Source organism: Bos indicus, chromosome 24 (assembly GCF_029378745.1).
Source record: "Bos indicus isolate NIAB-ARS_2022 breed Sahiwal x Tharparkar chromosome 24, NIAB-ARS_B.indTharparkar_mat_pri_1.0, whole genome shotgun sequence".
NCBI lineage: Eukaryota > Metazoa > Chordata > Mammalia > Artiodactyla > Bovidae > Bos > Bos indicus.
The window spans coordinates 37,969,620-37,983,716 of record NC_091783.1 but is presented as its reverse complement, the minus strand read 5'-3'; the positions used below and the strand labels follow the sequence as shown (position 1 = coordinate 37,983,716).

The 14,097-nt window shown below is 42.8% G+C and overlaps 1 protein-coding gene across 11 annotated transcripts in view; it reads left to right on the top strand.

Annotated features, from left to right (window-relative positions):
* Positions 1-14,097, top strand: part of DLGAP1 (DLG associated protein 1) — a 781,268-nt gene that overhangs the window by 727,424 nt on the left and 39,747 nt on the right. For all 11 annotated transcript variants that reach the window (XM_070778877.1, XM_070778878.1, XM_070778884.1 and 8 more), the window contains 2 exons: positions 592-965; positions 6,905-6,996. In XM_070778877.1, the coding sequence (XP_070634978.1) occupies positions 592-965; positions 6,905-6,996 (466 nt within the window). The remainder of the gene's footprint in view (positions 1-591; positions 966-6,904; positions 6,997-14,097) is intronic.

Here is a 14,097-nt window from a genome sequence, read left to right as displayed (position 1 = left end):
CACCCCCTCCCCAGGCCCCTCTCCTTCCCCCTCCAAAGCCCCCTCCACCAGCACTTTGCCCTGTTCTCAGGGTTAGAACACACAGGCTCACAACCTCTTTGCTTTTCTTCTTTTTTCCAATGTTCTTTTTTTTTTTTTCCCAATGTTCTTTATGAACCATCAGAATCTTCTCCATGAGTTACTTTGTTCAGTGTTAGCTGGGGTTAATATTTTCCCAAGAAGGCAGACTGCCCCTGGCCTCATCTGTGTTACTCATTATTTCTCAGGGTTCCCTGTTGCCTGGGAAGATTTCTACAGATGGCCAGTCCTGTCTGTTTTATGTCGGTTCATATTAATCTCCGTTTCAGAAACTTCCACCTCAGAGATCCGGTGTTTTTCATCTCTTTCTCCTGCAGTCTTGGCGGGGGGTGTCACCTTAGAGGAGGCCCACATCTGCCCCCTAAGCAGGGACCTTAGTCTATTAACAGACCTGCTTTCACGTTCAATGTCTTGATGTGTTTCATGGGCCCTAATATCCAACGGGTGTCAGTTACAGTATCAGCAGTTAAAACCCATGCAGAAATCAGTGTCTTTGTTTTCGCTGTCTTCCAGTGTCATCTTGCATTACAACATATAAGAAGACACCACCTCCAGTCCCACCCAGAACTACCACGAAACCTTTCATTTCTATCACAGCCCAGAGTAGCACAGAGTCGGCCCAGGATGCCTACATGGACGGACAGGGCCAGCGAGGGGATATTATCAGCCAGTCTGGACTGAGCAACTCCACGGAGAGCCTGGACAGTATGAAGGCTCTGACAGCCGCCATCGAAGCCGCCAATGCCCAGATCCACGGGCCTGCGAGTCAACACATGGGCAACAACGCCACCACTGTCACCACCACCGCCGCCATGGCCACCGTCACTGCAGAGGACAGGAAGAAGGACCACTTCAAGAAAAACCGATGCCTGTCCATTGGGATCCAGGTAACTGCCTCCCTTTAAAAAAATAATAATAATAATTAATTAGTTATATCTTGGGGAGCTTCCCTGATGGCTCAGCTGGTAAAGAATCTGCCTGCAATGCGGGAGACTTGGGTTCAACCCCTGGGTTGGGAAGATCCCCTGGAGAAGGCAACAGCTACCCACTCCAGTATTCTGGCCTGGAGAACTCCATGGACTGTATAGTCCATGGGGTTGCAAAGTCAGGCACGACTGAGCAAGTTATTTTTGGCTGCTCTGGTCTTCGCTGCTGCGCACAGGCTTTCTCTGGTTGCAGTGAGCAGGGACTACTCTCCCTTTGCCGTGTCAGGGCTTCTCGTTGCCGTAGCTTCTCTTGTTGGGAAGCACGGGCTCAGTACTTGTGGTGTAGGGGCTTGGTTGCTCCATAGCATGTGGAATCTTCCCGGACCAGGGATCCAACCCATGTTCCCTGCATTGGCAGGCGGATTCTTAACCACTGGACCACAAGCGAAGTCCCAACAACTTCACTTTCTGTCCTTTGAAATAGGAACCCAAAATCAAGAAATGTAAACTTTTGTTTTCCCAGATTTGCTCTCTTGCCATTTTGGATGATATAGCTATTGTAGAACCAGACTCTCAAATTATTGGCTCTGGACTCCCCTAAGTTAAATGTAATTTTAGGGAGTTCCCTGGCGGTCCAGTGGTTAGGACTCCACGATTTCACTGCCATGGGTGCAGGTTCAAACCTTGGTCAGAGAACTAAGATTTTGTAAAGCCATGTGGCCAAAAAAAAAAAAAGTGATCAAAAAAATTATGAAAGTGTTTTGTCTATAGACATTATTAGCAATTTTTTTCCCAAAAATATTCCATTTTTTAAAAATTGAAGAATAGTTGATTAGCTGCTTTTATTTTTGTTCTTCAAATTGAATGTTGTAAGACAAGGGGATGATAATTAAACAAACATGGACGCAATATCAAACATGAAGTGCCCTCAATTCCTGATGCACATTCGGAGTCTCAAAAAAAGAGCGGGCATCCAAGAAAAACCTGGGTTGCTGGGTGGTGTTACGGTGTGTTTGATGCTACTGAGTAACCACATGAGAACAAAAATGGGAACTACTTCACACAGATGTGGGAGTGCTGACCAGTGAAACCAACAGGGACGGAGAGCGTGGAAAGCAATAACTCACATCACAGCATCGTGAGGGAAGAATGTGTGCCAGGGTCAGTGTGATTGTGGGTTGCTTAATCATGCATGTCATTAAAAAGGCGGAGACTCTGGCAGACTTCTCAGCTCACGTCAGTGTTTTCTGCTGCCAAGTGATAAGATCAGACTGATCCTTGGGCTGATCAGTTCAGCTTGGCTTACCCTGCTGGAAGGTTCCTTCCATCCACGTAGAAGAGGCATTCTTTCCCCCCCACTTTTTTTTTTTTGTGCTGTACCATTATGCAGGTGCCCTTTGAATAATAACTTCCTGACATGGTGGCCAATAAATCTGTCCACGCTGAACCAACTCTAAGGCACATCTGAGAGCAGGCATGGGGTACGTTTTCACAGCGATGATGGATGTTCGCCATCCACTCTGCAGCATCCACTTTGAAAGGGCAATTAGACTTTCTCTGGTAGCAACAAGTCAAATGCTTTTATGTAACCTACAGGTTACCATGGCACGAGTTGTCAAGTTTCCTAAAAGAACTTGTAGCACTGGTGGCTTGGGACCAGATGACCTAGCAGGAGGCCAGGGTCTGGAGCCAGCCTCCACCCACCCTCACCCCAACGACATTCCAGGAGCTGATTCCCTCCCATCGCCCAGAGGATTTTGAGGAGTGGGGAAGAGCAGAGGTCCCTCCTCTGTGTTGTCCCAGGCAAATTATTTCATCTTCCGGAGTCTGTTTTCTAATATAGCCCACCTAGGGTTATTTGGAGGACTGAGTTTACAGAATGCAGCTTTTTGTGAGGGTTTCAGTTAGGGATGATGAAATAAGATTCTAGGGATGGATAATGCTGCTGGTGGTGCAACAATGTGGATGTACTTAATGCCACTGGAAATGGACACTTAAAACAGGTTAATATGGAGAATTTTATATTCTGTCCATTTTGCTGTTCATTTAGTTGCTAAGTCGTGTCCAACTCTTTGCAACCCCATGGACTATAGCCAGCCAGGCTCCTCTGTCCATGGGATTTCTCAGGCCAGAATAGTAGACTGGGTTGCCATTTCCTTCTCCAGGGGAGAAGGAATAGCCAGTCTGTTCTCCTTTCTGGAGAAAATTAATATTACCAATATTTGCATCTCCCTGCAGGGTTATTTTGCACACGTGCTTAGTCGCTCAGACATGTCTGACTCTTTGTGACCTTGTGGACTATAGTCCACCAGACTCCTCTGTCCATGGGGATTCTCCAGGAAAGAATACTGGAGTGGGTTGCCATGCCCTCCTCCAGGGAATCCTCCCAACCCAGGGATTGAACCCACGTCTCAGGCATTGCAGGCGGATTCTTTACTGTCTGAGCCATCAGGGAAGCCCAAGAACACTGAAGTGGGTAGCCTATCCCTTCTCCAGGTGATCTTCCTGACCCAGGAATCGAACTGGGGCCTCTTGCATCACAGGCAGATTCTTCACCAGCTGAGCTACTAGGGAAGCCCTATTTTGCACATAGTCAACCACATGTTTTATTTATACCCTTTTTTTTTTAACCCAAATATTAGCAGCATATACCTCTCACTAGTCTATATCTTGCCTTTTTTTTTCACTTAACAATATAATTTAAAGGTAATTATTTATCAGTCTTATTGTTCATTTTGTTTAAAAGCTTCTATCTTTATCACCTCCTAGGTCCGCTGGTTAGTTCAGTAACTCTCCAAATTATAAAGCATTCATGCACTATATGACATCCAACTTGTATTATTATCATTATTAGCCAGTAAGATGGAACTATTCTGAAATTCATAAAAAATATTGAGAACAAAGACTTTGTTTCAGAGACTGCACTGCTTCTTGAATATCTGGATATTTTAGTGAGCCAAAGAATTGTTCTTGCTCTTCTTCGAATCTTTGTTCACAGCTACAGAAATTATATGAGAGGACTGCATGCTTTACGTGGTTGTCTCATCCAGCCCCTACAGCAGCCTTCTGGTATAGGTGGTGTGATCACCTCTACCCCAGAAATGAGAACCCAAGGTCACACATCTTGTGTTGACAGAGCCTAGATTGTACCTTCACATTTATTTTTATTTTTAATTAGTTTATTTTTTTTATCTTCTGGCTATGCCACATGGCACATGGGATCTTAGTTCCCTGACCAGGGATCAAACCCATGCCCCTACATTGGCAGCTTGAAGTCTTAACCACTGGAGCATCAGGAAGATCCCTCACCTTCACATTTAGTGTGACCACGTGATGCAGCTTCTTTGATGAAGAATAATAATAGAAGGCAAAAGGAAAAGAGGGTGCCAGAGGATGAGATGATTAGATAGCATCACTGACTCAATGGACACGAACAAAGTCCAGAAGATAGTGGAATACAGGGAAGCCTGGTGTGCTGCAGTCCATGGGGTTACAAAGAATCGGACATGACTTAGCGATGGAACAAGTAAACTACAATTTAGGCTACAAAATAGTCATCAAATTTCATTACACTGCAATCCAACTTAAATCTGAATCCCTCAAATACGTGAGATTATTACTAAGTCCTCGGACTCCTTCTCCTAGTTTACCTTTTTAGGGTCAGAATTCTCAAATCTTTTCCAACATTTTAAATTTAATCTATATCTAATAGTTAGCATTATAATCATTTACTTCACAACCTGTGTGAACCTAGGCCAATCACTTAGTTTCCTCATGTGGAAAATAAGAATAATGATAGTTGCTGTTGCACTGGTACTTCATAGGTTATAATAGAAACTGATGGGTACAATATATGTAACGTTCAAGCATAGTGCCTGGCATGCTAAGGGTCAATACATATTGGGCTTAGTTGTTATTCTTAGTATTATCCTCCTTTAAGTGTTAGTCACTCAGTTGTGTCGGACTCTTTGCCACCCTATGGACTGTAGCCTTCCAGGCTCCTCTGTCCATATTTCCCAAGCAAGAATACTGGACTGGGTTGCCATTTCCTCCTCCAGGGGATCTTCCCAATCCAGGGATCAACCCCATGTCTCCTGCATTGCAGGCAGATTCTTTACCATCTGAGCCACCAGGGGATGAGCAAAAAAGTAACAGTGATAGTAACTTGAAGGGAAGTGAAAGTCACACGGTGGGGTCTGACCCTTTATGACGCCATGGACTATACTGTTCTCCAGGCCAGAATCCTGGAGTAGGTATCTGTTCCCTTCTCCAGGGGATCTTCCCAACCCAGGGATTAAACCCAGGTTTCTCAAATTTCAGGAGGATTCTTTACCAGCTGAGCCACCACGGAAGCCCATCCTCCTTTAAGATGATGATTATCCAAACAATGCTAAAATTGTACCATCCGCCATGGGCGTTCTTAGTTTTTTTTCAGGAAAGAGATTTAATTAATCCTGCAACATATTTCAAAATTTTAAGTATCTCTTCAAAAGTTTAAATAGATTACCCCACACACTATATGAGAGAGGTGACATTTGTCAATATTTGGATCTAAGGGGATTAAAGTCAGAGATAAATTTACTGGCAATGACTAAAGCTTAAGAAGATTACAACACTTTGATGCAAATAAGCTATGCGTCTGGATGTGGGGGCCAGCCTAGAACAGGAAACAGCAGCCTCCTCTCCCATCCTCGGACCTCTGCTTCCTTTCTTTCTCCTTTTCTTAGGGCGTGGAGCATCCTGGTGTTTTTTGTTTTTTATGGTTATACTGGGTCATTGTTGCTGCATGTGGGCTTTCTCTAGTTGCAAAGCGTGGGCTTCTCATTGCAGTGGCTTCTCTTGTTGCAGAGCACGGACTTTAGGCACATGGACTTCACTAGTTGTGGCTCTCAGACTCCATAGTTGTGTTTCAGTTTTATAAGACTTACATTAAATTTTATATTTAGAAAAGAAATAATTTACTAAGAAAAAAGATGAATAAAACTAATTGCTCTGAATAGTCACAAAATTTGTTTCATATTTGGGTTGGGTCTGATCTGTCACATAAGCTATCAGTTATATTTAGATATATTTTCTATATGAATTATAACATACACATAGCTATTTAGAAGCTATGAAGTGATATCCAAAGCCAATTCCTTAATTTAAAGGGGAAAAAATGAAGTACTCTAGAGTTTATCTTAATAAGTTTATAGCTAAATATCCCAGTATCAACAATTCTAACTACAGTAAGTGAAATTTCTTCCTTCTTTTCTATTTTGTTATGTGCAAATTCAAAACTTTAAAAAGCACAATCCCATGAGGTGAAAGTGAAAGTCGCTCAGTCGTGTCTGACTCTTTGTGAACCTATGGACTGTAGTCCATGGAATTCTCCAGGCCAGAATACTGGAGTGGGTAGCCTTTCCCTTCTCCAGGGGATATTCCCAACCTAGGTCTCCTTAATTGCAGGTAGATTCTTTACTAGTTGAGCCACAAGGGAAGTCCAAGCATACTGGAGTGGGTAGCTTATCCCTTTTCCAGAGGATCTTCCCAACCCAGGGATCGAACCAGGGTCTCCTGCATTATAGGTGGATTCTTTAGCATCTGAGCTATCAGGGAAGCCCATCCCATGAGGTACTTCCTCCTAATATAGTGCTCACAAGTAAGTACATCCTAACAAATCTCTGCAGGAATCAGACATTTATTGGGCAACTTAGGAGTGAACAAAACTGCATTTTACTAAGATCAGCAGAGTCAAAGTGCACGCTAATTATGTAGTGATGCTGTTCATCAAATACACAAAGATTGAATGCATCACCAAACATTCCAGCAATACTACAGATGTTTCTAATGAAATGAGACTTTGTTTTTCAAGAAAGATGACTAAAATAGAGCACCTCTACTTGTGGCTATTTCTTCAGGTGGATGATGCTGAAGAACCTGAGAAAACAGGGGGAAATAAAGCACCCAGTAAGTTCCAGTCCGTAGGAGTGCAAGTAGAAGAAGAGAAATGGTGAGTTTACCATTCATCCTCTTTCATCTTGATGTTGGCAAGTACAAAAATACAAGTATTTTTTCCCATGATAAACCTTCAATATTCAGTGATAATTCCCATTAGCTTCTGGGAGCATTAGAGGGTAAGCCTAAGTTAGCTGTTCCTTTCTCTGCTTTAATACTGGAGACCATTTTATTTACATTTTAGCTAGAATAGTAGTGCGTGCTAAGTTGCTTCAGTTGTGCCCCACTCTTTGCAACACTGTGGGCTGTAGCCCGCCAGGCTCCTCTGTCCATGGGATTCTCCAGGCAAGAATACTGGAGTGGGTTGCCATGCCTTCTTCCAGGCGATCATCTTCCTGACCCAGGGACTGAACCCGCCTCTCTTATGTCTCCTGCACTGGAAGCTGGATTCTTTACCCCTAATGCTACCTGGGAAGTCCCAGAATAGTAGTATTGGGGCCCAAAATAGGCTTCAATAGCATGATGATTAGTTTGAATTAAAATTACTTAAGGAACAGCTAATGCAAAGAATGATACCTTTACCTTCTCTAGAATCCCTGAAAGCAGGAAATATATCTTCCACATGAAAGGTACCCTTCTTGTACTGGGAGCTGGAAAGATATTGTTATCACCAGAGACAGGATTCAGGGCCGAGAAGCCTGCACACTTGTTATTTCTTCATTAAATCATTACCCAAGTCCAAACTCTGCTTAAATTCCTTACTAATTAAACACCCAAACCTGTTTCTTTGCCCTGTCACTCCCTCTCAGATTTATTGCTCTTTGTCTACAAAGTAAAAGGCTATTTGCTTTGGCCACTTCTTAGGTTCCATTTCTCTGCGACCTCTGTGCACACAAATTAAATTTTTCTTTTTCTCCTGTAAATCTGTCTTGTGTCAATGTTATGATTGGTCTAGCCACAAGAACTCAAGAGAGGAGCAAAGGGGAGCCTTTCCCCTCCCTGACGGCAGAACAAGTGCACCCCGCTCACACATACATACGAGCATTGTGTGAAGTACCGCTGTTCCCAAACTGCTCCTCTTCAGAGAGCTTTCCCATCTTAGACGACAAGACGTTTTAAGAGAAGAGGACTTTCTCTCTTTTTTTTTCTTTCTTATTCCTAGAACTAAATAGTAGCTCACGTTTAGCACGTGCTCAAAGAATGATGAACAAAAGAACAAATGAGGAGTAGGAAGACTTTCTGTCATTACGCAGAATCACTAGTTTCTTTAGGTTGTTCTTTAAAAAAAAAAAAAGCTAGATTTAAAAAAAATATTTTTATTTATTTATTTATTTTTGGCTGCACTGGGTCTTCATTGCTGCACACAGGCTTTCTCTAACTTCGGGGTGAGGGCTTCTCATTGCGGTGGCTGCTCTTGCTTCAGAGCACAAGTTCCAGGGTGCACAGGCTTCTGTGGTAGCTCAGTAATTGTGGAAAACACAGGTTTAGTTGCTCTGCCGCATGTGGAATCTTCCCAGATCAGGGTTAGAACCCGTGTCCCCTGCTTTGGCAAGCGGACTCTCAACCACTGGACCACCAAGAAAGTCCTTTTAGATTGATCTTTAAAATATGCTTAGAGTCTTAGTATCCAGAAGTAAGAAATTTAGAGTTTGAGAAGATCACTGAATCCAGAAGCTGAAGGGAACTTCTGAGGTCAGCATCTTCATTTTATAATGAGGATTTGGTCCAGAGAAGTAGGTGAGTTTCCCAGTCAAACTGTGAGGACCATGATGGACTGGGACTATGTTTACTGATAACACAGAACCCTCAGCTTCCAGACCATGCTTTTCATATACTAAGTATACAGTTAACTGTTGACTGGATGGGGTAAGAATGCAGTTATCGTGGAGAAAGAACTCTGTATCTTAAATCAGGAAATCATTTCGACTTTGTCACTAGCTTTTTAAGTGTTAATTAGGAGAAATCACTTGGATGTCATTCATCCATCCATTCAATAAATATCTATGGGGACTTCCCTGGCGGTCCAGTGGTTAAGACTTCAGCTTCTAAAGGAGTGGGTGCGGGTTTGATCCCTGGTTGGGGACTTAAGATCCCACATGCCTCAAGGCCAAAAAACCAAAACATAAAATAGAAGCAATATTGAAACAACTTCAATAAATACTTTAAAAATGGTCCACATCCAAAAAACAAAAATGCTATGGAATGTCTCCTATATGCAAGGCCCCATGTAACATAAACTTAAATCTGAGAATAAGCCACGTTTCAGCTGATGGAAGGGGTCTTATTCTACAGTCTCTTAGTTTGACACTACCCTTGCATCTAAAAGATTTTCCATATATGTACATATAACATTTTATATTATTATATTTGATATAATTATACAATGCTGGAAGCCCAGATAATTGGTACAGTCCTTCTAGAAATTAATATGACAAAAATTGGTGATAATTATACATCTACCCAGATATACTGACCCAGTAATTCCTTTTATGAGGCTATCCTAAATGAAATCACTCAGTGAAAGGGAAACAACTGTGGAACATTATCATTGTAAAAAAATATATCAATTATCAAATGTCAAGAAAACAAGAATGCTTTTGTAAATTATAGCATATCGCCAAGACAGGCTATTATACAGCTATTAAATATGATTTTGTAAAGAGGATATGGAAACATGGGAGAAATTCCCATGGTACAATGTTAAATGAAAAAGAGGACATAATACCCACATATAATATTCACAAAGATGGACAAGGACTGAAATGTAATCTGTAAAAATTGTAGATTTAGGAGTGAATTTTCCCCCCTTTACTCTAAAATGTTTAATTATTATATCTACTTCAAGTTATAGTAATCATCATTTTCAAACCAACCCTTCTGGCACATGTTCCTTTCACGGTTTTAGAAAATGTTTTGAAAAAAATGTAATGACTTCCCTGGTGGTCTTAGTGGTTAAGACTTTGAGCTCCCAATGCAGGGGACATGGGTTCAATCCCTGATCTGGGAACTAGATGGCATGCCACAAGGCATGGCCAAAAAAAAAAAAAAAATTCAAAAGAAAATGTAAACTTAGGAGATATGAAAGGTCTCATGGTAAGAAAACACATTTCTCCTTCCCCCACTGGCCCAACTTGCTTGTTCCCCTCAATGATGGTTAAGGGCACAGATTCCTGAGCTAAAGCACCGAGATTCAAATCCTGGCACTACCACAGCTGGGAGGCCTTGATCAAATTATTAAACTTCTTTGTGCCTTGGTTTCTTTATATGTAAAAAGAAGATAACAGGCAGTTTCTGGTCCAGCAGGTAAAGAGCTTAGAAGTCACCACTCTGTCTTAACAAGTAAAAAACTTTTCAAACCAAAAAATCAACAGTTCTTCTTAAACCAGGCAGAGATGTGAGGCCACAGGGCAAATTACTGCTCTAAGAACTAGAGAGACAGACAGACACACAGAGAATCACAACTTACTTGAGTTCAGTTCAGTCGCTCAGTTGTGTCCGACTCTTTGCAACACCATGAACCACAGCACACCAGGCCTCCCTGTCCATCACCAACTCCCAGAGTTTACTGAAACTCATGTCCACTGAGTTGGTGATGCCATCCAACCATCTCATCCTCTGTTATCCCCTTCTCCTCCCGCCCTCCATCTTTCCCAGCATTAGGGTCTTTTCCAGTGAGTCAGCTCTTCGCATGAGGTAGCCAAAGTATTGGAGTTTCAGCTTTAGCATCAGTCCTTCCAAAGAATATTCAGGACTGATTTTCTTTAGGATTGAGTGGTTTGATATTCTTGCTGTCCAAGGGACTCTCAAGAATCTTCTCCAATACATTTTAAAAGCATCAATTCTTCAGTGCTCAGCTTTCTTTATGGTTCAACTCTCATATCCATACATGAATACTGGAAAAACCATAGCCTTGACTAGAAGGACCTTTGTTGACAAAGTAATGTCTCTGCTTTTGAATATGCTATCTAGGTTGGTCATAACTTTCCTTCCAAGGAGTAAGCGTCTTTAATTTCATGGCTGCAGTCACCATCTGCAGTGATTTTGGAGCAAAAAAGTAAAGTCAGCTACTGTTTCCACTGTTTCCCCATCTATTTGCCATGAAGTGATAGAACCAGATGCCATGATCTTCGTTTTCTGAATGTTGAGCTTTAAGCCAACTTTTTCACTCTCCTCTTTCACTTTCATCAAGAGGCTCTTTAATTCTTCTTTACTTTTGCCATAAGGGTGGTGTCATCTGCATATCTGAGGTTATTGATATTTCTCCCGGCAATCTTGATTCCAGCTGTGCTTCTTCCAGCCCAGCGTTTCTCATGATGTACTCTGCATATAAGTTAAATAAGCAGGGTGACAATATACAGCCTCGACCTCCTCCTTTTCCTACTTGGAACCAGTCTGTTGTTCCATGTCCAGTTCTAACTGTTGCTTCCTAAGCTGCATACAGGTTTCTCAAGAGGCAGGTCAGGTGGTCTGGTATTCCCATCTCTTTCAGAATTTTCCACAGTTTATTGTGATCCACACAGTCAAAGGCTTTGGCATAGTCAATAAAGCAGAAATAGATGTTTTTCTGGAACTCTCTTGCTTTTTCCATGATCCAGTGGATGTTGGCAATTTGATCTCTGGTTCTTCTGCCTTTTCTAAAACCAGCTTGAAAAATAAATAAATAAATAAAACCAGCCTGATCATCTGGAAGTTCACAGTTCCCAAACTGCTGAAGCCTGGCTTGGAGAATTTTGAGCATTACTTTACTAGCATGTGAGATGAGTGCAATTGTGTTTGAGCATTCTTTGGCATTGCCTTTCTTTGGGATTGGAATGAAAACTGACCTTTTCCAGTCCTGTGGCCACTGCTCAGTTTTCCAAATTTGCTGGCATATTGAGTGCAGCACTTTCACAGCATCATCTTTTAGGATTTGAAATAGCTCAACTGAAATTCCATCACCTCTACTAGCTTTGTTCGTAGTGATGCTTCCTAAGGCCCACTTGACTTCACATTCCAGGATGTCTGGCTCTAGGTGAGTGTTCACACCATCGTGATTATCTGGGTCATGAAGATCTTTTTTGTACAGCTCTTCTGTGTATTATTGCAACCTCTTCTTAATATCTTCTGCTTCTGTTAGGTCCATACCACTTCTGTCCTTTATTGAGCCCATCTTTGCATGAAATGTTCCTTTGGTATCTCTTATTTTTTGAAGAGATCTCTAGTCTTTTGTGGAGAAGGCAATGGCACCCCACTCCAGTACTCTTGCCTGGAAAATCCCATGGATGGAGGAGCCTGGTAGGCTGCAGTCCATGGGGTCGCTAAGAGTCAGACACGACTGAGCGACTTCACTTTCACTTTTCACTTTCCTGCATTGGAGAAGGAAATGGCAACCCACTCCAGTGTTCTTGCCTGGAGAATCCCAGGGACGGGGGAGCCTGGTGGGCTGCCGTCTATGGGGTCGCAGAGTCACACACGACTGAAGTGACTTAGCAGCTAGTCTTTTGTATTCTATTGTTTTCCTCCATTTCTTTGCATTGATCTCTGAGGAAGACTTTCTTATCTCTCCTTGCTATTCTTTGGACCTCTGCATTCAAATGGGTATATCTTTCCTTTTCTCCTTTGCTTTTCGCTTCTCTTCTTCTCAGAGCTATTTGTAAGGCCTCCTCAGACAGCCATTTTGCTTTTTTGCATTTCTTTTTCTTAGGGATGGTCTTGATCCCTGTATCCTGTACAATGTCACGAACGTCCATCCATAGTTCTCAGGCACTCTGTCTATCAGATCTAGTCCCTTAAATCTATTTCTCACTTCCACTGTATAATCATAAGGGATTTGATTTAGGTCATTACCTGAATGGTCTAGTGGTTTTCCCCACTTTCTTCAATTTAAGTCTGAATTGGGCAATAAGGAGTTCATGATCTGAGCCACAGTCAGCTCCCGGTCTTGTTTTTGCTGGAGTAGAAACCCACAAAAGAAAGCCCCAGTGGGAACCAGTGCCAGGACAGGAAAACCTGAATGGTGATTGATGAACTGCTGGCAGCTCAGTGAGGACAAGTTTGAGAGTTAAAAACTTTATGGGGACCCAGTTATGAGGGGCCTCCATAGTTCATGAGTTTTACCTGCAGCAGCTCTACCAGGTCTTCACAGTAGAAATCAGAGAAGAGCCCCATCCCCACCCTGTGCTTCTGGAAGAAAGAGGGGGAAAGGAACCATTCAGAAATATGCCAGAGCCTTCTGTTCCTAAAAAGCTCTGGCTGCAGAAGAAACTAACTTACCAGAGCCTAATCTTATTGTTGCTGCTCAGTTGCTCAGTTGGGTCCAACTCTTTGGGACCCCACAGACTGCAGCCCACCAGGCTCCTCTGTTCATAAGATTCTCCAGGCAAGAATACTGGAGTGGATTGCCATTTCCTTCTCCAGGGCATCTTCCTGACATAGGGATCAAACCCAGGTCTCCCGAATTGCCAGGCAGACTCATTACCGCTGAGCCACCCGGGAAGCCCAGAGCCTAATCTGTTGGGTTTCTAATCAGAAGAGAGAAGGGAAATACCTAACCTCGGCCCCCTCTTGCACACTTGTACCACAGTGGGAAGGGGAAGGGGATGAGAAATACTGCTGAAATTCACTGTCCAAGGACACAGGCTCATTGATTGACCTAATCATAGGGCTAGAAAATGCTTCCCCTCACCCCTCACCTTACCACTGCATTTACTAAACACCTATTATTCACCATGGGCTTCCCTGATAGCTCAGTTGGTAGAGAATCCAACTGCAATGTAGGAGACCCTGGTTCGATTCCTGGGCTGGGATGATCCACTGGAGAAGGGATAGGCTACCCACTCCAGTATGCTTGGGCTTTCCTTGTGGCTCAATAAGTAAAGAATCTGCCTGCAATGTGGGAAACCTGGGTTTGATCCCTGGGTTGGGAAGATCCCCTGGAGAAGGGAAAGTCTACCCACTCCAGTATTCTGGCCTGGAGAATTCCACGGACTGTATAGTCCATGGGGTCACAAAGAGTCGGACACAACTAAGCAACTTTCACTTCACTTCACTTATTACGCACCACAGTTCCTTTTACCCACTACATCATGTCCATCTTTCAACAATGACTTACAAGGCATGGGTTGTCATTCCCTTCTCCAGGGGATCTTCCCAACCTAGGGATCAAACCCAGGTCTCC